Raw genomic sequence first — 26,813 nt, 5'->3', positions numbered from 1 at the left:
CGGCGGCGGCGGCTAGGCCTCTGGGGAGCGGGCCCGGAACGCCGAGCCCAGCTGGCCAGGGCGCGCGGGCCGGGAGCGCGCGGGGCCCGGGCCGGCCCCGGGCTGCCCCTCGGCGGGGGGCCGCGGAGCCCGCTCCCTGCTGCCCCTCCCCGCGCTCCCGCCCCCTTCCCCGCCCGCCCCCGCCCCCTTCCCTCCATCCCGGCGCAGCCTGGGCACATCCTCCTGCCGCCCGCGCACCTCACCGCGCAGTCCCGTGTACGCTGCTCGGCCCTCGGCTGCGTTCGGCTTCCGCAGGCGCTCGGCCCGGAGCCCCTCGGTCCCCGCCCCGCCGACCGGACAGGTAAGACCTGGCCTTGGTCCGCCCCCGGCCCCGCCCTCCCGCCTCACCTGGCTGCGCGCCAGGACAAAGGTGGGCTACCTGGCGCGCTCAGTGGCGGAGAGCGCGGGGGACTTAGGCTGGAGGTGAGGATGCTGCGTTCTTCCCTGACCTACCGGCCCTCGAACCCGTCCGTCCGTCCGTCTCTTCGGCTCCTCGCCGCCTCTCCCCTCGGCTCCTGGCTCTGCTCCCGGCCCCTCGTCCGCGCACCGTTCGCCGGACACTCACTTTTCCACGCTGTGACACTCTGCCTCGCACGCGCCCTCGCCGCCCTCTCGGGGTCGCGGCTCTCGCCCACTACCCTCCTCCGCACTAGCCTTCTCCCTCTGGGACCCGTTCTCTTTGTCTCTCTGTCTCTGAGTCTCCTGGTGGTCTCTCAGTCCAGGAACCCCAGTTCGCCACCGTTCGAAGAAGCTTCGAAGACTCCCTGAGCCCGAGTAGAGCTGGCGGGTTTGCCCTCCTGCTCCTTTCGAGGCTGCCCAGGGGACTGGGGTGTGTTGCGGGGGAAAGGGGCCCTGGGGTGCGCCCCCCGTCGGCACCGCCATTGGCTCCGCGCCCTCGAATTAGGCCGGGACCAGTACCTCGCCCTAGCAACCCCGACGGCTCTGAACACCCTTCTCTGGCTCCCACGCAGCCAGTCTCCCTCTCCAGTGCGAGCTTTTCTCCATCAGCGCGCTGGGGTTCTCAGCCGCCTGCGGGCGCCGGGTTTGCGACCAGAAGGTTCTTGGGTTTGCCGCCAAGTCTTCTTTCCTTCCTCCGCTGGGGCTCCCTCGGCCTTCGCCTCTTTCGGGTCTCTCCAGCCCAGCGCACTTCACGCTGCCCACCTCCCAGCCTGGTGGCACGCACAAAAGGTGCCCCGGTATTGGTTTAGTACCATCCCTCTGGGGTCAGGCAGACAGGCTCTGGGAGTAACTTGGACAAAGGAACACATTTCGTTGAGCCTGTGTCCCCTTCATAAACCCGGATCAAAATAGCGCCTACCTATAGAAATGTGTTTGGAAACAGGGAAAAAGCAGGCTGGATACCAGCACAGTACACACACTGGAACTCGTGAAGGGAGTCTACAGTCCCGAGGGGAGGGGGGACAAAATGGATCAAAAATTCAAGGCTTTAGAGACACTGCAGAGAAACCTGACTATACCCCCTTCCACATCACTACCACCCTCCAAAAAAAACCCATACAGGCATTTGCATTCTTACAGTCACTCTTCTTTCTCCCTCTCCCTCTGCTTGTTCTAAAATCAGAGTTTAAACATCAGGTGGAAAGGGTCTCTGTTTTCAAAATGAGATCAGTGTGTCTGTCGCTGTTGCCAACAGCTGGTCATTTATCATGAGGCATCCAGGTGACTCATCCCCAGTTCTGAACCTCTGTCTTGCAATGATTTCTTTTTCAATGGAACTAGCTCACACACAAGCCATTCCTTTTCCTCTGGGGGGGATCTCCTTCCTGGACCCGGAACCTGCTGTGTAATAATCTCCCAGGCCCTCTGACCATCATTTACGTCGTCATAACAGGTAATACACCACCCCAGGAGTTTGCAGTGGTGTGAGCTAAGTGGCTTAATGAGGCCAACTCCAGAAGAGGGAAACCTCCCACCTGGCGAGTTCCAGGTTCTCCTGGCTGAGTTTTTGTTTTCAGCCACAGCTAGGGCTGACATCTAGAGCCTTTCTCTTTAGGGAGGCCAGAATGGGACTGGAGCACACACGCCCCGTTCAGCCTCCTGCTCATGATCCTGCCTGGCAGACGGGACCAACTCGAGCAACCCAGGGCCTTCTACCATCTCTGGGCCTGCCTTCTCGTGCCATAGCCTTCCTTGGGGAAAGCCAGCTGAGCAGCCCCTGCGACCCCTAGGAACCTTATTCAGAGTGTCCTTGCTCCTCACCCACATGAAAATGATGGCACCTTCTCTGCCTGCTCACCATTCAATCCACCCCTCTCCCCAGCCGTTAACCCCTCAATGGCTCCCTGTTGCCACTAAATTAACTACGCTGCCTGCCTCTCACTACACCCCCATCCACAACTGGTCTGTCTTCCTGCCCTGACCTCTGAGTTTTTATAGGGCTCTTCCCTCTATCCGAAATGCCTCCCCTGCCCTGTGTACAATGGAAGTCTGCCCATTTTGCAGGTCAAGGTCAGATGTCCCTTCCTGTGGGAAGCCCTCCTGCTCCCCCTGCCTCCCTGGCTCGAGGTCTGCACTTCTCTGGGCGGATCTGGGCCTTGTTTCACTTGTCAGCCCAGGGCCTGACCCACAGTACATGCTCTGCACACTTGTTCTAGTCAATAGAGTGAGACCGGATTCAACTAAAACTTGTAAGCTGCAGGTTATCTCTGGGTGCTACTGGGTCCTGCTGGCCAGGCCAGGGGCAGAGTTGGCCTTGGAGCAAAAGACCATGGCTGGGGAGAATGGAGGGGGAGCAAGCCGCCTGGAATATCCCTGTGGTTCTGGGGGCTCTGCATCCCTCTGGAAGGTGAGGATGATTTCTGTGACTGATTAGAGCAGAGGAAACAGACTGGACAGGGAAGTGACTGCCCAAGTCCAGCAGAGTGGGTTTGAATCCCAGCTGATCGCTTAGCAGCTATGTGACTGGGAGGGAGTTCCTTCACTTGGCTCAGCCAGGACTGTGGCTGCGCTGGGATTTGTATCCTGACCTCCCTGTATCGACAGCCTAGCAAGAGGAGATGTTCCCAGCAGAGAAGAGTCCTGGGCATGTTCCCAAGCGATGCATCATACAAGCATCCCTATTCTGACCCTTTCAGGCCCACTGCTTGTCCTACCCCAGCCCTTCCTCTCGAGTGGGCCTCTGTGGCCAGTGGACTACAGGCCTCCGAGAAGGTGACTGAATCCTTGCCACTAAAGACCCTGTCCCCTCTCCCGCCAGGGCCCAGCTTTGGCAGCCCCCACACCGCAACACCATGGCCTGGCATTGCTCACCTGTACACATCCCTGGATGTGTGTGGGGGTGTGAAGGATGAGACCCCTGCTTAAAACCAGATCAGCTGGGATGAACTAATTTTAGAACCCACAAGTGTTGAGGGGCGCTCTTTGTGCCAGGCTCTGAATTAAGGCCCCCAGCATGTGTCAATCCTATCAGTCATGGCATCTACACTGGTATCTGTCACTGAGGGTAGCACGAAGAAAGGCCAAGACCCTGCCTTTGGAGTCAGATGGCCATGGGTACAAATCCCAGCTCTACCACTTACTCTACTGTGCAACCTTGGGCAAATCCTCCAGATCTTTGTCCCAATGTTGAGTCATTTTTGCTATTATTATCTGAAAAATATTGTCTACCTCACAGGGCTAAGTTAGATCATGCAGCTAAAGCTCTAGACCTAGCTTAGTAAATGCTCAATACATGATATGCAGACAAACATACTCATCTTTCAGATGTGGGACTGAAGCCCAGAGAGGTTAATTGACTTGCCCAGGGTCACGCAGCTATTAAGTGCTGGAGCCAGGATTCATACCCAGGTTTGTCTGACTCCAGGTGTCTTTCCACTTTCCACTGGCCTCTGCCAGAGCTGACAGCCGGCATTTTGTCACTTGATGATTAAGTGATGGGTCTGACTAAACAGCAAGTGATGTTAAATTGTCTGAAAACCAAGATAATGAAGTTTGGGGGATAGGTGGCCTGGAGAGGAGCCAGTACCTATAACATACAGCAGGAGGTAGGACTCCGTCTCCAGAGGTGGGGGTGGGAAACGGGAAGAGGAGTACAAAGCTGGAAGCCTCCAGGTGGGTGGGGCCTCTGAGGAGCACCCCCCCAACAACAACAACAACAACATCCCTTCACAGGGAGGTGGGGGGTGGGAATTCCCAAGGCTGCTGTTGGCAACAATGAAAGCAGATGGGGCTGCCCCTGTGGGGGAAGCCAAACCTCATTTGCCAAGACAATGATCCCCTCCAGGCTGGCCTGGGCCTGTCCTGCCCTGCCCTATGGAAACCATCGATCACCCCACCAAGCAATAAGGATGTGGCCACCTGCGCCTGCCCCCCTGCCCGCACAAATACACAGATGCTTCCAGGAGCTGCCCCCCGCAACTCCTGCTCTCTCCCCTCCTCATACTAACAACAGTTGCCGTTTATTGCGCCCTTACTGGGTACCACTCACTACATATAACTTACCTCCCCTCATCCTCACACCCACCAGCGTCTTACAAGAGAGGACACTGAGGTTCAGAGAGATTAGATGACTTGCTCAAGGTCACACAGCTCTTCTAATCTGCTCAGTGGGGCTCTCACATGGCTCAGCTCAATGGGTTTGGGTTGACATCTGTGTGTTTGAATCAGTAATTGTTATGTCTGCTTGAATCCTTCGTTAGACCTGTGGCCTCTGCCAGGTCAGAGTGGGAACACCTGGAGGACAGGGACTGTGTCTTTGCCCCAGATTAAAAGCACCCTCCAGCAAGCAAAGAGTATGTTTTCCCTGTTCTGGGAACTTCCGAGGCCAGAACTGTGTCTTTCCTGTCAGAATGGGAAATTCCTAAGAACAGCAACAGGATCTCCTCCTTTAGACTGGACGCTTCCTAGGCAGGGGTTGCCTTTCTCGCTTAGTCTAAGAGTGCCCTGAGGGCAGGAGTTCTCTCTCTCTCTCTCTCTCTCTCTCTCTCTCTCTCTCTCTCTCTCTCTCTCTCTCGTCAGTTTAGGAGTCCAAGGCAAGACCTGGATCTTCCCTGTCACGCTGGGACCTCCGCAGGGCCAGGGCTGTTTTCCCCAGTCAGACTGGCCATATCCAGGAGGAGGGGCCCTGTGTCCCCTTCATATTGGAGCAGGTTCCCTTGCGTGGCATCCAGCTCCTGCACCCGGAGAAGCTCAGCAAACGGTGACCACCTGGTGCCCCTCTGCCCAGCAGTTTCCATTGTAAAGAAGCACCTGGGGCTCCGCAGGGCGAGAGGCAGAGAGCTGCATAATGTTCTATGGAGGGGTTGGGGGTCTCTGGCTATCCTGAGACCTAGGGGGAGCTGAGAGGCTCCTTCCTATTGGACAGGTGGCATTTTGGGGTGTGCAGAGCCTCAGGGAGGCAGGGAGATGGGTAGGGAATAGCTCGTGACTGTCAAGACCCCAGCTGTCAACAAGCCCCTCCCAGGGCAGCTTTTTCAAATCTCACCCACCCCAACTACACTGCTTGGGTTCCATCCTTTCCCAGAACCACACACACAGCACACAGGAGTGTTGACTTCCTAAATAGTCAAAGCTCACGACAGGCTAAGAATCCCATGTCACAAATAGGGTGTGATGGTGGGAAGGGATAGAGGGATAAAGTCTAGTCCCAAATTGCCTTGGAAAGAGCCCAGCCCATGAATTTAGGATTCACCCATCTATCCCCCCCTCTCATCTAGAATATATTTTGATTGAACAAGCAAAATTAGTACCCATTTTTCAGCACGGGGGGAATAAGTTATCTCCCCCAAAAGAATACAGGAATCTGCTGCCAACGGGTCAGGAGCCCTGAAATCCTCCAACTGGAATTCCAGGTTTGTAGAGCCGACTGCAGAGTGGCCCCACTCTTCTAAAAGTGGATGGAGGCCTGGGGGTGGCGGCCTCCATTCTTTCATTCCAGCCATTCCAGGAAGTGTCCAATCAGATGATGATGAGGTGTCAGAGGGAAGAGTCAGGCGGGTCAATTCCAACTTAGAACATCCGTAAAATCTTCATGGAAGTGTGGGAACATAACATCAGAGAGGATTTCTGCCTCTGACAAAATCTGCCCTGAGAACTAGAATCGGGGATCTGGGCATGCAATCGCTGCCCGCAGGCTCCCAGGCTTGGAGTGTGGAGGGCTGAGCGTGGCGTGACAGTTCTTTACATATTAAGGAGCTGTTCATCTTGTCTGCTGTGTGTGTCGTACATATGTCCACCAAAGAGTTATGCTGGAGAGCTAGTGATCAGATTTGTTCTGACCATGAAGCGGAGAATGTTTTGGTGAAAAGCAGGGGCCGAGGCAAAGAGCAGTCTAGGAAGCGGTTTCATTACCTGAAGCACGCAGGGACCTCGGAGAGAGTTTTGTGACAAGGGGGCATCCACCTGGAGGCTGGTCCTGCCTGAGGCTGCTGCTCTGAAGGACAGATATCAGCTTTTAGTGCCCAAGTCCCTAGAAGGGAAGTTCTGAGGTGCTCAGCTGTACCTGGCAGGCCAAGAAACCCCAGGTCCACGGAGAGCTCATCACCTGGGCCCGAGAAGATTGCTCCAGAGTTAGGCAGTGTGTTTGGGCTACGTTTGGCTTTTCTTAAGGGAGCACCCTCTCCTTGGAGATGTTTCTTGGCCTCTCAGGAGTCAGAGGTCCCTTCCCATTCACATTTCACAGAGGGCAGCTGCCTTCAAGTTCCTTATAAGCTGAAGAGGGGTAGGGTATTTCCAGGGGAAGGATCATTTCAAGATCTGAGCTGTGGCCAGAGAAGTAGCAAAAATTAGGACCCCGCCCCGTCCAGCCTCCTCCCACCCCTACTCCAGCACTCTGCATCTTTTTCTTAAGATCTTTTGAAAGACAGAAGTGTCCCAGTCAGCCCATCAACCTGAGGGTCAGGCACAGAGAGCAAGGCAGGTGGGGGCGGGGGGGTTGGCCCTGGAATGGGGTAGTTAATATGTGTTGTGTTTTATCTTTTATCTTTTAACATTCATGAATATGTCCTCTGAATTCATGCTGCCTCAATACATGTCTCTAGCCCCTGGGGACTCACTCCAGACCCTGGAGGATGGTATCTGTCATCCCCTCCCACAGGGGACTGTCAGCTGGATAGACAGACAGATGGAGGAGTCTTGTCCCAGTGGATCATGAATTCCCAGCTTCCCTGGGCACACAGGGCCGTCGAGATCATCTACCCTAATGATCCAGTGGTCTTCGTCCTCTACTCCCACTACCCCAAGTTTTTTGAGCCGTGCAGATTATTTCCCATGCAAACTTATCAATAATCCCAATACATAAAACCAATTCAGGCAGTGTTTATGAGCAGTGCAGCACCCCACCACCACCAATAATCTCTCCCTAAAGTCACAATTCTCTCCATCTTCTGCAGATACAACTTCAGGTCTTACTTACAGTCAGACTCTAACTTCTCCCTAGAGGTGCTGTGTGACCCCTGTTTTGCCCTCAATTTACAACATTGCCTTATTTTAAATCAATGAGGAAAAAAGAAGCTGTCCCCAGTGATATGAAAGAATGCAATGGATGTTGCTTGCTCTTGTCGATAAAAGACTGAACCTCTAACTGGCCTTGGTTACTCGTGTCCAGAAAATTCTGGAGCAGTAAATGAGTAGTTGCAAATGGCAACAGTTCTTCTATTAAACTGCTCACCTTGCGTCCCTGGAATATTCTTCACTGACCCAGGAGGAGCCTACCTTATGGGGCTGTGCCCCTGTGAAAATTGGGTAGAGAATGCTTTTGAGAGTGTTGTTTTTACTACAGTTTTCAAAATAGTTGAGAAACTAGTTTCAATAAGTGAGGTTAGAAGCAAATGCTTAAGAGACCCCTGAAACATCTGTACCAAGTACAGTGGTTCAAACGTGTCCCTTTCACACAGGAGGAGACCCAGGGTTAGGAAAGGGGGTTGATGGGCCAAGTTCTCCCAGTGGGTGGTTGTCTGGCTCACAGCCTGGCCTGAGTACCATAATCAGCCTCACTGATATCCCTGCCCGTGCCCCAGGATTCCCATCGGACTCCTCTCAGCCAGCCCTACTCCCACCTCCTGCTACCCCCACCCCCACCCCCACCCAACCCATCATGCAGCAGGTGAGCTGATCAGCAAGGCAGGAATGTGGGACCTGCAGCTGTCCTGGGATACCGGTGGCAGCTCCACTGTTGTCAGCCAGGCGGGTGGGGCAGGAGCCTGCCTAGTCTCATGTACCCCCCACCCCAAATGCAAGGCTGTTGGGGGGAAGGGCTCAGGAATCAACGTAGGCTCTAGGCTGGATGAATTCCCTTAATTTGCATGTCATGCTGCTTCCTGGCAGCCTTCTGTATGGAGACAGCCCACAGCTCTACTCGCCCCGCATTGTGTGGGGACAGGATGAGGGCATGAGATAAGCCCCTTTCCCTTCCTTGGTCAGTTTCCCCTTCCCAGCTGCCAGAGCCTGGTCTCCCCTGCTGGGTCCTGCCTGCCCTCTCAGCAATGACAGGCGCGTACATGGGGGAAGCAGGTGTCCCCTGTGCACTGGTGCAGAGAGAACCCAGGCTTTGCCACTCACCAGTCCTGTCACCTTGGATGTGTGGCTTACCCTCCCAGAGCCTCGGTTTCCTCATTTTAAAAAGGTGGAAAATGACCTGCCCTGCAGAGCAGTTGAAAGGATTCGATAAGAAAGAGACAAAATAAGCGTGTAAGCCTGGGCTTCCCAGCTGCTCACGGAGTGGCGGCTCCTGTTATCGATTTCCTTTGTTTTGCTTTGCTTTTAATGAGTCATTATTAGATCTCAGTTGTGAGAGCACCATCTCTGGGTTGTGGGTGGTCCTGATGTCCCTTGACAACTCTTGTGGGGCAACTCCAAGCTGTTGATTGTCCCCAATGTGGGGAGTGCGGGGATCAGACCCAGCCCGAGAAGAGCAGGCTTCATGAGCAAGCCATAGGCAGAACCATCCATGGCTGATGGGAGATGGGGGGAGGAGGGGTGCCTGCTGCCCCTTTTCCTTGGATGTTTGGCGCTTTGTGATGCAGCTTCCAACTGGCTTCCAGAGCGACAGAAATGGGTTGGAGCCCTTCATCACTGTGGATCCTTGGCACGACTTCTGTAGCAGCCCACGTTTTCTGAGTGGCTCTTTGCCAGACTTGCATCTTGGTTGCTGGGCTGTGCCAAGATCTGTGTAAGCCCCATGGGCTTGGAGAGAGAGTTCCAGGCAGTCGTCAGGGCAAAGTGGTGCCAGGTCCCCCAGCCCTCACTCCAGCGTTCTCTGTGTCTGTCTCTCTGTCTCTGTCTCTCTCTCTCTCCGTCACACACATACACTCTGAGAATATATTTACGATCTTCTGCTCAGGTGTCAGTTCGAGTGTGCTCAATCCACCTCCATTCCGATCCATAGTTATCAGTGCCTATTATTTTCAGGGTCCTACAGATCTGATAGGAACAGAGGAAAAAGTGGGACAGAGCCCCCTAGGATCTTCCTGTCTAGTCAGGGGCTTTAAGAAAGGCTGATCGCCCAGCATGAAATGGCACATGAGGTCTTCAGAGCTGGGCAGAGCTGTGTGCGAGCATGGAGGAGGGAGCATATCTAATTGGGGGAGTGAACAAGGCTTCCTGTATGAGAGGACATTTGGGATGGGGCCCAGAAGATGGGCAGGATTTGGACACAGAGAGATGAGGGTGGAAGGGAGAGGTTTCCAGTCAGAGGGAATGGCCTAAGGGAGAATAGAAACAGGAAAGATGGGATGTGTCTGGGGTCCCAGGAAATCGTTTCTATTGGCTGTGAAGGGAAAGAAATAGAAGTCAGTGCTGCAAAGCTAGATTGGGGCCACATTATATAAGGTCTTAAGTGTCAAAGTGCGGAGTCGGTGGTTAAAAGGGAAGACCATAGGGAGCCACCCACAGTTTTGAGCAGGAGAGGGTCATGATCAGAGTTATCTGGCAGCACTATGGGCTGGGTCTGGGGGAAGGATGTTACTAATAAACTCTGGGGAGAGAGATGGCCCCCTCTGAGCGTACCAGCATTGCACACTGAAATCCCCTCTCCCCTGCCCCAGGCAGGCTGAATGCATGATTCGTAGGATATGAAGGGTGGGAGGGAACCAAGATGGCCCAGCCTGGGCTTCCCAGGGTACCAGGACACACCAGGTGAGGATAAAAGGAAGGCAGGGTAAACAGTGAGGAGAAGTGGGGGATCAGGGGAGCTGTTTTCCATGTGTGAATGGACCCATGGCCATTGGCGGGGTCTTCGCAATAGGACTTCAGTAGGAGAAAGAGAGATAGCAAATTCAGGTGGGGTCATGATAAAGGTGTGGGGTTGGGCTTCATCTCCTGGCTCTGCAGGAGAGAAGCTGTCCTGAGACCAGTGCCCAGGCTGGTCACCGAGCTCAGAGGCTGGCTCTTGTGTGGCCACAGAGACAGCACGCTGCCTGTACAGTCCCAAGGGTCTGCCCATTCCTCACCCCTCTGCCAAATCTCTTGCCTGCACTTTTTGGGTGTCCTGCCTTGCTCCCCCTCACCCTAGGATGGGGATTCCATTCACTGGCCAACAACTCAAAAAGTCCCTGTTGATGGAGGCACTCTGTGGGTTTCTCCCAGGCTATGAGTGTCCCTGCAAGACACAAGGACAGGGCTGGCTTGCGGACAGCATCAACAGACTCAAAGCTTTTCTCAGACACAGCGAGGGGAGGGTGAAACCTGGCAAATGCCAGCCTGCAGACTAGCCAGCATGTGGCTCAGGCCTGGAAACAGAGCTAGAGGGGTCCCTTGGAATGGAACAATGTTTGACTGACAACCCTGTAAAATGGGCCCCCTTCTCCTGGCCGGCCATCTCAGGAGTATGGGCCAGCTGCATGTGTCCCAGCCTCCAGAGTCCTTGTTATGGAAAGGCCAGAGGAGCCTCCTGTTGAGGGTGAGGTGGCCAGGAAAGTGGGCCAGGGCTGCAGAGTTAATAGTCTTAGGAGTGCAAGGATGTGTGATGAGACAGGGTTGTCACAGGCCCATCCCAGTGTCCCACACGGCTCCCTGAGGCTCACCAGGATGTGCGGTGGCTCCTGGGACGGGGCAGGGGACAAGATGGGAAGTGATGGGACAGCCTCTTTGTCCCAATACATGGTTCTAGGAAGAACAGAGTGGAGGGCAGTGGAGACCAGAGCCTGGGCTTCCCAGGGTACCAGGGCACACCAGGCAGGGATAAAAGGAAAGCAGGGTAAACAGTGAGGAGGAGTGGGGGGCCCGGGGAGCTGTTTTCCTCCCTTCACCCCCGCCCCCAGCCCTCTCAGAGTGGGTCAGCCTGGTCTGGCCCCAGCCCCCCTCTCCCTCTTGCTCTCCCTGCCCATGTCAAGGGCCCCTTAGGGTTGGCTAAAAGTGAGCCTGGGGTGGGATAGCCAGTGTGAGGGCTGCAGGAACTGAGAGGGCTGGAGGGAGATGCGGGAAGCCTCACGGGCCCACCAACCTTTCCTCGGCTCTGGGCAATTACGTGGCCACAGATCACAAGGAAACGTTGTGTAAGCACTTTTGTGAGCCTCATGGAATACGCAGGAGGCCTCGGGGAGTCCATAAAATTCAATCAGCCTGGTGAACCTGGTGCCGAAGTCTGGATGCAGTGAGACAGGTGCAGGGGTGGGCACTGGGGGGTGGGGCTGCAGGGGGTGGTCTCCAGAGTCCGGCAGACACCCCCACCATCCCCCAGCCGCAGGCCTCCTTAGTTCCAAAGTCATCTGGACCGGCCAAAGCTCCAATTCTTCCTCCGGTGTGGGAAGGGGGGAGAACAGTGGGTCTCCTGAGGAGGCCCCGATTCGGGTGAAGAACGGGGGGCTGTCAGCTCACCCTACCCTGCAGGGCCAGAGTCAAGCATCCAGAGTCCTTCAGCCCAGCAGGGACACTGCTGCATCAGAACCCTTGGAAGAAAAGAAAAGTGTGAGGACAAAACACGGCTGTCCCAGGACAGCCACTTAGGGTTCAGAGCACAGGCATAAAAATGATATGAATGCCACTTGCTCGGTGTGACTTCACCTCTCTGAGCCTTAACTTCCCCTTCAGAAAATAGTAGGAGCCACTCCAGAGAGTTGTTGAAAGGACTGAGTGACATAAATTCACAGAAAGCGCTGCACACGCCTCCTGCCTGTGGCACGTGCTCAAACGCTATTATTGTTTGATTAGACTCTGAGTCAAGTCTTGGGGACTAGAGGCCTATTTCTGAGCTTGAAAGGACTCAGCTCATTCTAGGGGACTCAAAGGGCAGAGGTTTATGCAGAGAAAGGAATTCTAGACTGATCTGGAAGCCGGATGCTGCTTAGACTATTTAAACCAGGAGTTCTCAGCCTCAGCACGGTGGTTTTTCTGGGCAGGTGAGTCTGTACCGTGGGGGGCTCCTCCACATCTTAGGGTGTTTAGCAGCAGCCCTGGCCTTCATCCAGTCGTCAGTAGTGCTGCCCAGTTTTGACAACCAAACATGTCTGCAGACATTGCCAAATGTCCCCTGGGGACCCAAGTTCCGTTCTAGCCTTGTTGAGAAACACTGGGCTGTAATAATGGGAGTGAGGGGATTTGGGAGCAGGGAAGTGGGGGAGGAGGGCTGCCGAGCTGCCCCCTTATATGCTGCTTTCCTTGCAGGGAGGAGCCCATGGCTGGGACCACCACCCACGTTGCCCCCATGCTGTTCCTCGCCCTCCTGGTGCTCCTGGAGCTGAGCCTGGCAGGCTCCCTGGGACCTGGAACCCCTGCTCGGAACGTCCCTGAGAATCACATCAACATCCCGGGCCCAGCACTGTGGACGCCTCAGGCCAGCCACCACCCCCGGCGGGGCCTGGGCAAGAAGGAGCGGGGCTCCGGCATGCCTGGCCGGGCCCAGGAGGGGGCTGTGGTCACCTCCACAAGGCAGGCCTCCAGGCTGCCAGGGGCAGGGGCCCTGCTCCCTGGGAAGAGTCCTGCGGGCCTGCTGCAGGACAAGAATCTTCTCTTGGGGCTGGCACTCCCTTACCCTGAGAAGGACAACCGGGCTCCAGGGTCCGAGAGAGTGAAGAAACGTGGCAGAGAGCACAAGAGACGCAGGGAGAGGTTGAAACTGCACAGAGGTAGCTGGAGGTCTGGGAGGGGCTGGGGTCCTACAATGGAAAGGAGGGGCAGGGGGGAGGAAGGGAGAGGGTTCAGACCCAAATAGCCAAGGGATTTCAGGGGCAGGCTGGGAGTGTCAATGGTGTGAGGTCCCTGGGAGGACACCCAGAGGTCCAGAAGGAAGCAGGCAGTGGTCACCCAGAGGTTGCAGGGTGAGGAGGCTGTCTCACAAAGTCAGAGGGATCTGGTAAGAGGGGGAGGCTGGGAATGACCTGGGATGGAGCGTGGGAGGAAGAGGGATATGTTGCAACAGAAGCTCGGTCTTATCAGGAGATGATCCTCTTAAGGTAGGAAGTTCTACTTTGTATCTGACCTAAATCCATCCAATGTAACTCCTGAGTAGAAATGGACCAGTTCAGTGCCCTCCAAGCATATCACTTAATCAACTCTGAAGCATAGAGCCGGGTCTTAGACTCTGAAACCAGACGTGCCAGATTCAGATCCTGGCTCCACCACTTCCTAGCTGTGTGGCCCTGGGCAAGTCACCTTTCTGTGCCTCAGTTTCTCCCTCTACAAAATGAGGATAATGGCCCCATCTGCACTCAGTCTAGACTTGGAGACAACTCGATGTGTAGAGTGCTGAGAATGGTGCCTGGCAAATGGCAGAGACAATGAGCAGTTGTTACCGATTAATTCTCAGCTTTCTTGTGATGCTGAATCACTGCCCTCCAACCTGGACACAGGTGTCCCAGGAGAGGCATCGCATCCTTATTCTTCCTGCCTCTGCCCTGTCTGTTTCATGGGGTACCCCCACCCCCACAGCCCTCCTCATCTTCCTCTAAGTTTCCTCCACATTCTCAAATCCCTGCGAGCGTCTAGCTGCCCACTGGCCCCAGCCTCCCCCTCCCTTTGCCCATTCAGTCTCTGAACAAACTGTCTCAGCAGCTCCACCCAGCTGGCTTCTCCCCAGTCACACCTGGCCACCTGCCCACGTAGACAACCTCAATTTCCAAGACTCTTCATATTGACAAGACTGCCTCTAGGGGCAGGTCTAGTGCTAAAAACGTGGATGAAGTGGGGGTTTTGCAGGAAGAGGGTGGTGGAGCCTCAGTCCCACTTCCTCTGCAAATAGCTGCAGCTTGCTTCCCTGCCAGGCCTACTCAGAACCCCCAAGTGGGCAGAATACAGTTGGCAGGTGGGCACAGGGCTTAGCTTAGACTCTCAGCATCCCGTTCCCTGGAGGTCATGTGTCAGGTTGGGGCGGGGAGGCTGGCATCCTTGAGGACAAACCAGAGGGCACACACAGAGCTGGACTCAATTCGGCTCAGCTCCAGCCAGAGTGGGCAAGGGGAGGAGGGGACGTCGGAGGTCTGGAGGCCAGGACCAGCCCCAGCCCTGCTGACCAGTTGTGAAGCCTGGAAAATGAATGGAGTGGATTTGATGGTCCCTAAGTCCCCTTTCTATTCTCTGGAATTCATTTCTGGGGGGATAAGGCAGAACACCTACCTCCCAGAGCTCCTGCAAAGGTTAAATAAAATAACACTTGTAAAGCAGCATCAGGCGTAGTGCGACAGGTTTCACACAGCAGGCGCTCAGTACAGAGGTGCTTATCACGACAGTAGGAGCAGTCACTTGTGTGTCATAAGCTGGGCTCTCTCCTCCCAGCCTTTTCAAAGGCCACTCTCTCTGCAATGCCTCTCAGCTTCATCACATTGCTCCCCTACTCAGATTTCACCTCCTCCAGGAAGCCTTCCATAGTTAATCCTATTAGTTCCCCTTTGTTTCACTTACACCTGGCTGCGTCCAGCCAACCGAGACTTGGACTTCCTAGAATGTTACTTTAGAGGGAGAATGCTTGGGCTGTCTCCCCAGCAACACTGCAAGTTCATCCAAGATATTCGCCCACCTCCAGTCCCCCGTTTCCACCTCCCCAGGAGGGTGGGCAGCAGGGGTGCTTGCTGGGCCAATGACTGGTCCCGTGGTCCCTGCTACCCCCTTGTCTGCAGCAGGACATGTAGGTTCTGCTTTGGGTGATAAGGGGTAGCAAACAGATAAAGCCCCTGTGTTTCCTGCTCTGTGTGTCAGGGCAAGGCTTGGTCCGAGGTCCCAGCTCCCTGAGGAAGAAGGTGGAGCTCTCCGAAGACCAGGCCCTGGATGCCGTGATGGAGGACTCCTCCACAAGCCTGGCCCCCACCATCCTCTACCTCACCACCTTTGAGGCAGCACCTGCCACGAAAGAATCCCTGATCCTGCCTGTCACATCTCTGTGGCCCCAGGTAAGGGGTTTCAGAATGGCTTTGGAGCTGGAAGAGTCCTTGAGACCATATTGTGAGGCACAGGAATGGGATGGAATTGGTAAAAAACCACCGGGATTGGCTGGAAACCAGGTCTCCTAATGGCCGTCAGCCCAGCGACAGCCCAGGGGGTGCTCTGTCCTGGAAGGGCTGCCACTGTCCCAGAGAAAAGGGTCCTGGGAGCTCACTCGAGGGTCAGCCAAAGAAGCCAGTGCCAGCTCAGCACACTGGGCTCTGCATCGAGAAGGCCCTTGGGGGAGAATTTTATACATACCAAAAAGTGCAGAGAACAGCAATGTAAAAAATTATGTCCCCAGGACCCACAATTAACAAGCATTAGTTAACACTTAACATCTGCTTCAAACCTTTAAAAGAGGTATATGGAGACAGAGAAGGCGAGTAAGTGTGGCTTTGAAGTTTTTTTCTTTTTCAGAATAATATTTAAAATGATCAATAAAACATATATGTAGAAGGAAAGAAACCTTAATTTTCAGCAGTAGATCTTTCTCACTGTCTTTCTGGGTCTTGCACCCCTTGAGGTTCTGATAAAAGCTACGGACCACCCCCCAGAAACACATGGCTCTCCATGCTGTCGCAGACCCCCTGAAGTCCACCCGTGGGGCACCCAGCCCTGAATGTTGCCTGTGCTGCCCACTGTGGGCAGACCCAACCCTGAGATGGCTGGCCAGGGCTGTGAGTGGAACTGAGCTGTGGCATGGCCTCAATGGTGCCACGGAGAGCTGACAACTTCTTCAGGGGAGAGGAGGGACAAGGTAGTATGCAGCTGGCATCCTCCAACTCCCTCTCCTGGGGGTAGAGACCCTGAGCCAGCATGATTGCCTTCCCAGCCCCGCCCTCAGAGAGTTTGATGGACAACTCCTCCGTCTGGGTCGGTTACCTGAAGGCACCATCCTGGCGGGCTGGTGGATGCACGGTGAGAAAATTGAGTGGCCACCGGAGCCCACACCACATCCGGGGGCTATCAGAGGATGAGCTGGCTTCTGAGGACCCCCTCCTTTGCCCTCTGACCCGGGGGCCCCACATTCCAGCTTCCACTTGTTGGGAGCTCCAGGTTCCCTCCTCTCCACCCACCTTCTGCAGGCTCAGCCGAGGCCTGACGGGGAGGTGATGCCCACACTGGACATGGCCTTGTTTGACTGGACTGATTATGAAGACTTAAAACCTGAGGTCTGGCCCGCTGCAAAAAAGAAAGGTACGTCCACCTACCCCACCACTCCCGTGCTGGGGCTCCCTGCCTCCCTCCACCACCATCTGTTGGTCAGCCCAGCCTGACCTACAGATACTCCAAGTGGCGGGGCGGGGCATTGAGTCTACCCCAGAATGGACACCCCAAATGGAAATGCTGCTGTCAAGAGCTTATCACATACCAAACACTTTCATTTTACTCTAAAACAAAAACAAAACGGTATGTCTGTACTGCTGTGGATCCCGTTTTAGAGAAGCCATCAGCTGAAGCCGAGTGTCCAAGCCACACTGCGGGAGTGGCAGTGTGAACACTCTGACACCTGCATCTGTGAGCTTAATCTCTCTGCTCTGCTGGCCTCAGCATCTGACCACAGATCTTTTTGTCCCCAGAGAAAAGCCGGGGTAAACTCTCTGGTGATGGTAACGAAACATCACCAGCCGAAGGGGAACCATGTGACCATCACCAAGACTGCCTACCAGGTACCGAAGCAGCATCGTGTTCAAGGTTGGGTGCTGGGGGCCCTGGGTGGGGTGGGCTGGACCTCCCCAGGGCTGTGAGGACGGCCTGCGGGTCCATGACCCTCTACGGATACGTAAGGAATAACGACCCCAGCTACCACTTTACTGAGAGCGACTGTCGAACTTTATTGAATCCTCATAGCAACCCAGAGAAAGAGACCCTTTGATCCCCAATGTGCAAGCCAGGAAGCTGAGCCTCAGAGAGGCTGTGTCTCAGCCAAGGTCACATAGCTGGGAAGTGGCCCAAACCTGAGCCTGCCTGGTTCTTCACCACTGCCCCACGCTGCCTTTAGTCAGGATGGCCCTTCTCTTGACTTCTTCCTCCTAAAACCTGGTTGGGCTTAATTCTGTCCTTGTCCCATCACGACACTCCTGGGCTTTCTAGGGAGGTCTTTGATGACATGCTCAGCAAGGGGCCTGATGTTTTGTCTGAAGCCCTAACCTGCTGGCCCTGGTTGGGTCAGTCTGGACCTCTGGGAAGCAGATACTGAAGAGGCGTTAGATGAGCAGGTTTATTCTGGGGGAGGGGAGGTAAGGCCTGTGAACAATAAAAGGGGGAGAAAGCAGAAATTAACAGTGAAAACTGTGATGCAGTCTCAGCCGGCCAATGGGGAGCTCCAGAGCAAAGATTACGTCCAAGGGGAGACCCACCTTGGGCAGAGATGGCCAGGAACTGGCTGGGGCTGCTCAGGGACACTGTGACTTTGGCCCAGGTGGCTCCTGAAGGTGCTGACAGCTAGAGGCCATCAGCTAATTGTTCTCTTTGCTGCTGGGCAGCAAATGCCTTGGAGGGAGATCCGAGTGACACATCTTGGTGGCACCATGCTTGTTAATTGGGTAGCCAGAATATTCTACAAAACAGCAACCGAACCAGCATTTGGCATTGTGTAAGCCAGACCACCAGCTCCCTGACAGGCTGTTTTCTTTCCAAACCATTGTTTTCACCCTGAGCAGAAAGAAAAGGCTGCAGTTTGGGCCAACTGGACGGTCACTGAGAGCTGGCTCTGTGGTGGGTGCGGCCACGCCTTAAGCCTGCTTTGGAAAATCTCACTGCTTCTGGGAGGGGAGAGGGGCTTTAGTTTCCCCATCTGTCAAAAGAGGACATTGGTGTCAATGATCCCTAAGGCTCCCCCACCCCACCCCACCCCGCTCCAAGCTGACTCTACATCTGGCAGCCCCCAGCTGTTCTACCCGCTTTCCCTGAGAAGTGATCCCACACCACCTTTGCCCCTCCCATGACCAATCAATAGCCCATCTGGGGCAGCTGGGGTCTCTGCCACATGCCCCCAGGGGCCTCAGCCTCGGCATCCATCGGTGGTTCCGGCTGGGAGTCTTGCACACCAGATGGCCCACCCTACTGGGGCACGGCCCTGCCACAGAGATGATGGATCTCCTGTCCAGTGGGACCGTGTGCAGCGTGGCAGGGAGGGTCCACTCAGCTTGGCTGACCATGTGTGCTTGCTGTGTTGGCAGGGACCTGCTGCGACCTGCGGGAGCATCTCTGCACGCCCCATAACCGGGGCCTCAACAACAAATGCTTCGACGACTGCATGTGTGTGGAAGGTGAGCCTGGACTCCCAGGGGGTTCCTTGTGCTCTGAGAATCACGAAACCTCCCTTTCTCCTTGAGGCTGGTTCTGCACTGAGTGGGGGACACGATTTCCTGGCAGAGGGTGGACTGAGGGGCCTGTGGCGAAGGAGGGGATGGGAGAATCCCTTGGGAGCGGAAGCCGTGAGCGAGAACAGCTTTGCTCGGGGCCTTCCCAGTCTGTGAACTCATTTAGTCTTGGTTCTGGCATCGTGTCTCAGATTTGCTTTTCTCACCTCATGAAATACAAGCTGGCATGATTTCCCATGATCTGGAGGCAGGGAAAGGGAGGAAAGAGGAGCCTATCTCTTTAAATAAGATCAAATCTGAGAAGGCTGGTGCTTACAGGCCAGAATTCTATCTCAGGGGAGGCATTCCAAGTGTGATAACAGGGCTGGGGGGTGGATTTCCCAGCCTGTACCAGGGAAGGATGCACTTGCCTGGCTACCTCTTTAACTCCTCCGAGCTCCCACCTGGAGTAGCAGGTGCCTCCTGCCCAGGTGTGCCCAGGTATGCCAGGCTCTGTGCTAAGCATTTTCCTCCCATGGTCTCCTTAAATCGTCACAGCCATCCCAGGAAGGGAGCTATTATGGTCCCCATTTTACACGTCCGCAAACTGAGGTTAAGTGACTTGCCCAAACTCACACAGCTAGAAAAGTAGGGGAATATTTTTAATGTTGTATTCTGAAACATTTCAAATATACACTGAGTAGTTAGAATAGTAGTCAGAATAATGAACCCCCGTTTCCCATCACCCAGCTTAAATAATTACCAACTCAGCACCAATCTGTGGTGTCTCTCCCCTTCCCTGTTCCCCCATTTCAATTTGACTTTGAAGCAACTCCTGAGAGTTTAGCGCTATTTCATCTATGCACATTTCAGTATATGTCTCTAAAAGATATGTACTCTTTTAAAAACAATACCAAAAATAAACAATAATTACTCAATAGCATTCAATATCCAATTAGTGTTCACATCTACATGATAGAATATCGTCTCAGTCCCTCTCTTAACCATCCTGAGATGCATGCCCTATTTTTGCTTACATTAGCCTCAGAAATTATCTGCTATGAAAGCAATAAAGCAACATAGGTCTGATTATTCATTCATCCAGTCAGTCAAGAAATATTTGTTGGGTGCCTACTATGTGTCGGGTACTGTTCTGGACACTGGGGATTCAGCAGTGAAAAGAGCTGGCAAGTTTTGCACCCAAGGAGTCCATTCTAGTGAGATGAGTAGACAATAAGCAAATAAATAGATGTCTTCAGAAAGTAATAGGGCTGTAAAGAAAATAATCCAGAGGTCTGGGAGTTGTTTCAGAAAGGATGGACAGGAGTGGACAGTGGAACCAGCTACCTGAAGCTGGGGGGCCTGGGGGCGGTGGTGGGGGGAGTCCCAGGTGAGAGGCAGGAACAAAGCAAGGACCTCAGGCAGGAACAAAGCTGGCATGTTGAGTGGGCCTGGCACACAGTGGCCATGGGGAAGTAACACAAGGGGAGGTGGGAGAAACTGGTCAGAGGACCTTGTCAGCCTTGTTTGATTTGTGATTGGAAACTGCAGGCAGGTTTTAAGCAGGGGAGTGACAGGCTCTGACTTAGAAGTTTAAAAGCTCTCTCCGGCTGCAGGGCTGTGGGGGCAGCAAAGGAGATGGAGGACCAGCTGGGAGGTGAGAGGGGATTGAGGCAGGCAGGGGTGGAAAGTGGGATGGATGCTGGCAAGCTGCCTTCTGGTACCTGTGTGCAGGGCCAGGCCCCATTTCACAGAGGAGGAGACTGAGGTACACAATAGGCAGGAGGCACTCCAGCTGAGGGAGCCCAGAACAGGGTTGGGACCAAACCTCAGTCCTTGGCCTCTAGGTCCAGCCTGCACAAATGCAGGGGACTTGGCCCTACTGAGCTGTACACAGCCAGTTGGTGCCTGGCTGGACACAGTGGGTGGCCCAGGAATCCTTCCTTCCGCCCCTGGGCTTCAGGTGGGAGGGGGCAGCTTTCAAGGCATCCAGAGGGTATGTCGGCTTTGCAACCAAAGTCCCATCTGCTCATTTCAGCTGATCCCTCTCACAATGGTTGGTTTCAAAACTCTTGCTTCCTCCCTGGAGACTCAGGCTCAAAAAAAAAGTGAAGAGTAGAAGTGACAGCTTAGGCAGTTCATTAAAATGGTCCAGGAGGAGGGGAAGTTGTCACCAAGATGCCACACCACGGATCTATGGGATGCCAGGAGCCCTCAGGGCTCTTGAAAACTCCTGAGATATCCCAGAATGTTGAACACAGGGCTCAGAGCTGAAGTCCAGCAGTCAGGGCCAGCCTGGATTCTAGGGGGTTCTGGAAGGGCTTCTGTGGCTACCAACCACTCCTGCTCATGAATCTCCTGTCCCCTCCCAAATGTCACTTATGTGGCCACAGGTCTAAAAGCCCACTAACCCAGGTGTCAATTCTAGACCACCAAGCACATACTTCACAGCAGCCCCTTTGTTCTCATGACAGTGACATAACTGGATCTTAAAGTAGCAATGCCTTCTCTCTGTGGTCACTCCTAACCTGAGATGTAGGATTTGCTCAGGCCACACTGACATCTCTTTCCCCCACCAACCAGAGGATGTGGCCTTGAATGAAAAGTGTATCTACCCATGTATCTTAGGGGATGCCTGTCTCAGGCCATCATGGAGAGAGACACAGCCAGGAAACCCTTCCCAGGATGGGCCAGCAGGGCCACACCTACTTTCATTAGGGTGGCCAGGGTGGGTCTCTGAGAGCTGAAGGCCATGAAGGAGCCACCTATGCAAAGAGCTTGGGGAAGGGATTTCTGGCAGAGAGAACAGCAAGTGCAACGGTCCTGAGGCAGGAAATGGCTGGGTATATGAGGCAGAGCAGGAAGACTTATCAGATTTACTTTTGAGTACAATGGGGGAGCCATGGGGGGTTTTATGGGGAGAGGGCAGAATTTGTGTCTCTTTACAAAGTCTTTAATACACTTTTTTAGAGCAGTTCTGGGTTTACAAAAAAAAAAAAATGTTCAGAAAATACATTTCTCACATACCCTCCACATTTTCCTCATTATTATCTTGCGTTAGTGTGGTACATCTTTTTACAATTGACAACCCAATTTTGAAACATTATTATTAATTAATTAAAGTCCATAGTTTACTTTAGGGTTCATGCTTCGTGTGGTACATTCTGTGGTTTTTTATAAATGCATAATGACTGGCATCCACCATTGCAGTGTCACGTAGAATAGTTTCATGGCCCTAAACATCCCCTGTGCTCCATCTGTTCATCCTTCCTTTCTTCCCATTCATTCAGGCTGCTGTGCAAAGGATGGGTTGTTTGTGAGGCAGTGTAAAGAAGGGGGTGGTAGTGAGAGGGTGCAGAGGTAGGATGGGGAGGGGGCTGGCTGGGCACACCCCAATCGTGTCTCCCTTGCCTAGGGCTGCGCTGCTATGCCAAGTTCCACCGGAACCGCAGGGTCACACGGAGGAAGGGGCGCTGCGTGGAGCCCGAGACGGCCAACGGCGACCAGGGATCCTTCATCAATGTCTAGTTGCCCCACGCAAGGCGCCTCCCCACCGGCCTGGGGACTGAGGGCGGAAGGTTTGCAGAAGTGGGCAATTTGTTTATAACTAGCAGTGGGAGAGCACATGGGAGAGCAGATGACAGGCTGCAAGCTTCGGCCCAGGACACTACCCCCGGGAAGGGAGCTCTGGGAAACTGCCTGCCCAGGAGCGGAGCAGCAGTACACCTGCACCCACCGCCCCTCCCTGCGCGGGGGGTTCTCAGCCATGGAAATGTCCAGAGTGCCCTCTACTGTCCTGCCGCAGCACTGCAACAGCTTCAAGTTGAAAAACGAAGAGGTTTTTGAGCGGAAAAGAAATGGAAACTCCCTGAGAGATAGGGAACCCAAGGGCGGGAGATGAATACGGAACACCTCTTATGTACCAGGCACTGTGCGAAACTCCTGACATACGTTACCCCACTTAGTTATCACAACCTAAAGTAAACATTATCACCATTTACAGGTGAGGAAACAGGCACAGTTGAGTCATATGACTTATATAGGGTCTCATCTCGGTGCTCCTCACGCCTTAACCTGTGTACGAATCCCCTGGGGGCTGGTGAAAATGCAGATTCTGCCTCAGTTAATTCTGCCTTTCTAACAAACCCACGGCCTGTCTGTGCTGCTGGTCCTGGGACCCCACTGAGAGCACCTAAGCCCCAGGGAGTAAACGTGGATCTGGGTTGCGAACCTGGGCCGAGGTTCTGGGCCTCCACAGGACACGGTCTTGCTCCTGCACAACTAAGGACTTATCCCAGCTTCTCCATGGTAGTTCCTTTTGCTAGAGTAAAGCTGCAATAACTGACTGCTCTTTTCCTTCCCTGGACAAAGGTGTACCTTCAAAACAACACAAAACCTGCAGGAAGCACCTGCTTGCTTGTAAGGCACGATATGAACAGATGGGCCTGCCTGGGAACTGGCATTCTGAACTATGATGGGTTCCGTAGATTCCTATGGCCTTGCTCACCCAGTCCTGGGCCTTATATTTTGGAGTTGTCCTGACAGCTTCCACCTCAGGGGTTCTTTAGCTTTTGTACTTACTGCCCTTTGAGAATCTATCGCACACAGGGACTGAAGAAACCCACACACTTGCCCATGTGCACCCACATTGTTTCATCTTGTGGTTCCCAGGCCTCGCAGAAGACCGTGTTAGGAACCCCATCCCACATTTCTGCAGCAGAGCCCACTGAGGAGTTGGGGTGCTGCTGAAGTCAAGGTGCCATCTGGAGCTAACTGCCCCCCACAGGCCAGAGCCATGATGCCCACCCAGACCGTCTCTCCCAACAGAGCTGGCTCTAGAGGTCACCTCCGGAGTGCCACTTGAATACCTCTGGCATCTGGTCCAGGGCAAACCAGGTTGCAAATGACAAAAGCCTTCCCATCCAAATCCCTTGCAGCCTGGACACCTGCCTGAGGGAGGGACCACGCCCACAGGATGCCAGAGCTGTTTACTCCCTTGGGAGAAATCAGTCGAGGTCAGGGGTCTGGCACCAAGGAAAGCAGACAGATCTAGGAGAAACCAAATATGCTTGCCCATTTCTCCTATTCAAGTTCAATGGGCATGGGAATATTGGGAGGTGGGGCAGGGGAACTGAAAGAGATCAAAGCCGGCTCTTTGGAAATCGAATCCACCGGCAGCTTTGTCTATTTGAGAGCAGACAACACCCGCGCTGTGTGTGCCTCACAGGGGTGGCTGATTGAGACTGATGGAGCCCTCGGGGTGTGGCTGCAGGCAGGAAACCCAGCACGGTTTATGTCTGGGGGGGCAGCAGTTAGATGGCCCCGACATCAGCAATGGAAAACAGAAGGTCAGGACAAAGCTGAGAGGACCCACAGAACTGTCACTGCCCACGAAAGTATTCCACAGTTGGAAATTCAGGGCCTATTTGCACTAGCTACCTCCATTTGGCATTTGCAATGGGGGGTGGGAGTGGAATCCTCTTAACTCCAGAGTTAGGGACCTCCAACCCCCTCAGTGTTTAAGAAAACCTCCCTGGCAGGAAGTTTTTCCTTAGGTCTATCTTAAATTTCTTCTGCTGGGACAGAAGCCAATTTCCTCTAATCCAGGGTTTGACCAACTTTACCATGGGGGGCCAGAGAAATATTTTAGGCTGTGTTCCAATGAAACTGTTTATGGACAGTGAGATTTGAATTTCATATAATTTTCACATGTCACCAAGCCTTACTCAGCTCTTGATTTTCTAAAACACATTAAAGAATGTAAAAACCTCTCTTGTAGAATACACAAAAATAGGCAGGGGGTTGGATTTGGCTCACAGGCTGTCATTTGCAGACAGATGCCTGTTCTATCTAGTCTGCTAGTCTCAACCTTGGCTGCACATTAGAATAACCTGAGGAATATTTAAAGGCCCTGATGCCCAACTGCAAAGATTCAGGTTTAATTGGACTAGGTTGTGTCTGGGTTTCATGTGTTTTCAAAGCTCTCCAGGTGACCCTATTGTGCACCTGGGTCCGAGGGCTGCTCTCGTCCCACTGACTGTGGGAATGCACCTGGTGACAAAAGGCCTGCTCCACCTCTCACCATCTTTATGACCTTAGAAAAGTTCCTTGAGGTCTCTGTGCCTTGATTTCTTCATCTGTAAAATGGGGATAATAACTTCCTTCGTAGAGGTGTTGTGAGAAATAATCACAGAAAAGCTTTTTATATGCTTCAAACAGTGCCTGGCACATAATAAGCCCCCAGTGTTACCTAATTTATTTTCGAGGATAATTTTGGTAGGTGTTCTGTTCTTTGATAATGATCCATTGCATATTCAAAGATCATTTCTAAGTCACCGTTCAGGCTTCTTGCCCAAACTGTTACCCCTGAAACACTGGGGCCATGAGATGCTCCATTAGAAAGAAGGTGTGAGTCAAAGAGGTTTGGAAAACTGCTCTGGACTCAGCCTGAGGCAGCATGCACAGTTTCCAGGCACTGAGGCAGAGCTGGAGGTGTTGGTGGCTTTGTGATAACAGGTTCATGAGTTTTTAAAAATATACCCCAGGGGCGGGGAGCTGAGCAGGGGGCCAAGTGGAAACCAATAGCTGCGGGACAGTCACCTGTGGCCTCCTGCATTCCTCATGTGGAGCCTTGCAGCCATTCCCCAGAGATACTCACCGTTCCCACGAGGCTGCCTTTCTGTGATTTGTCTGGCATCGCCAAGAGTGGCTCCCAAGCCTACTGGGAGTGCGCGGAGGGTCAGAGGACACGAGGGCCAAGTCTCATGGGAACGTGACAGCTTCACTGGCCCTTTGGGTAGTAACAGACAAGTCAAATCGCAAAGCCATGGCCCCCTTCCTCTGCTCAGATGCTCAGGTGAATCCTTCCTTCAAGCCATATTCAACATACCCAATGAAATCAAATGTCGAGTAATGGGCATCCAGCTCCCCAGAATGGGATTCACTTTTCAGCTGGAGAGACAGTGGTGATACATGTGCCCTGCAAGGAACATGTTTTATAAAACAGAACAGTAAGGAAAAGCGCATGCTGGGAGAGACAGTGGGAAGGGCCAACAAAGCAAACCATTTAGGCTCCTCAGGGGATTCACGGGGCTGGAAGGGACACCTACACCTCAATGATGACCTTCACTCTCATGTGAGATTGAGAGGAGGGTGTGTGGAGTGTGTGTGTGCGTGTGCTGGGGAGGGAAAGGCAGGAACTAACTGGCAGTTTGCAGAACGAAGGGCGTACATTGCAGGGAGTGTATTTTCTGTATCCTACGTCAGGATGGCTGATGTGATTTAGGATTCATGACCTCTTCTGGGTGCAAGAGGCTTCCTAGTCCCTCCTTACTCCCAGCGTACTCCAGAACCAATATCACCTGGGTGCTTGGCAGAAACGCAAGACCCCACCTGCTAAATCAGAATCTCGGGGTGGGGCCCAGCCATGTGAGTTTTAACAAGTTCTCCAGGCCATTTTTTTCTGCAGGAGAAAGTGAGAGACAGGTCTAGGACACAAAACTGTTGGGCCAGGGGCACTGGGATGATTCAGGGGCATTTGCATTCAGGTCTGAGTTGGCGAATCTGAGATTTGCCCAGTTAATAACCAGCAATGACGAATTCGCAGGCTCTGAGGCCTGGCCTCCGGGACTGAAACTGGTCTTTATTTTGAGAGGAAATCTAGTGGATCACCTGGGCCTGGGGCCCTCAGCCGTTGGGTGTTCTTCATCTTAGGAATGTCCCTGGGAGGCTGTGGTTCCTCTTTAAAGTGTGGGGCAACAGGGGGAGGGGGGCGGTGCTATGCCCTTGTAGTCCTGTGATGGCGTGTTGCATGTGCTCTCTTGAGCTGTAAATAAAGAGATGATGGTTGATAAGCTGACTTGTCTTTCTCTGCCCCTCCAGGAGATGGGCTGTCTGTGCAGGCAGTGAGCGGTGTCAGGGCATTTGGAGGGGACTCGAAGCCTAGTATTTCCCCTGCCACATCTCATTCATTCACTCACGCTTTTGAGCATTTGCTCTGAGCTAAGCAGTAAACAAGGCAGCCTGGGCCTCTGCCCTCACCTGGATGTCATCACGGTCCTTTAACCAGACCTCTTGGGCCAGAGTTTCATCGTTTTATCTCCCTCCCTATTTTAGGGTTGAGGCAGCTAAGGTCCCAGAGAAATTAAGAAGCTGGTCACA

The 26,813-nt window shown here is 53.6% G+C and overlaps 1 protein-coding gene across 2 annotated transcripts; it reads left to right on the top strand.

Moving 5' to 3' along the window:
• The first annotated feature begins 20 nt into the window (after window positions 1-20).
• On the top strand, window positions 21-26,506 carry DRAXIN (dorsal inhibitory axon guidance protein). Of its 2 annotated transcripts, none has more exons than XM_019756310.2 (7): window positions 21-340; window positions 12,598-13,058; window positions 15,124-15,314; window positions 16,434-16,545; window positions 16,929-17,018; window positions 18,531-18,620; window positions 22,069-26,506. In XM_019756310.2, the coding sequence occupies exons 2-7, from the start codon at window positions 12,608-12,610 to the stop codon at window positions 22,179-22,181; spliced, it is 1,047 nt and encodes a 348-aa protein (XP_019611869.2). In that variant the 5' UTR covers window positions 21-340; window positions 12,598-12,607; the 3' UTR covers window positions 22,182-26,506. The 2 variants fall into 2 exon arrangements, with proteins under 2 accessions (XP_019611869.2, XP_074190147.1); XM_074334046.1 differs by lacking the exon at window positions 21-340 and adding an exon at window positions 12,176-12,332 and having other exon boundaries at window positions 22,069-22,328.
• The last annotated feature ends 307 nt before the right edge of the window (window positions 26,507-26,813 follow it).

The sequence above is a fragment of the Rhinolophus sinicus genome, linkage group LG06, assembly GCF_036562045.2.
Source record: "Rhinolophus sinicus isolate RSC01 linkage group LG06, ASM3656204v1, whole genome shotgun sequence".
Lineage (NCBI taxonomy): Eukaryota > Metazoa > Chordata > Mammalia > Chiroptera > Rhinolophidae > Rhinolophus > Rhinolophus sinicus.
The sequence above is the reverse complement of the archived record's forward strand: the minus strand, read 5'-3'. Positions and strand labels throughout refer to the sequence as shown.

Excerpts from the sequence above, each read along its gene's own strand:
- DRAXIN (XM_074334046.1), top strand. The coding sequence starts at position 12,271 with ATGCTGCTTAGACTATTTAAACCAGGAGTTCTCAGCCTCAGCACGGTG. Across the intron at positions 12,333-12,597 it reads ACGGTGGTTTTTCTGGGCAG|GGAGGAGCCCATGGCTGGGA; the intron begins GTGAGTCTGTAC and ends CTTTCCTTGCAG. Across the intron at positions 13,059-15,123 it reads GAGGTTGAAACTGCACAGAG|GGCAAGGCTTGGTCCGAGGT; the intron begins GTAGCTGGAGGT and ends TCTGTGTGTCAG.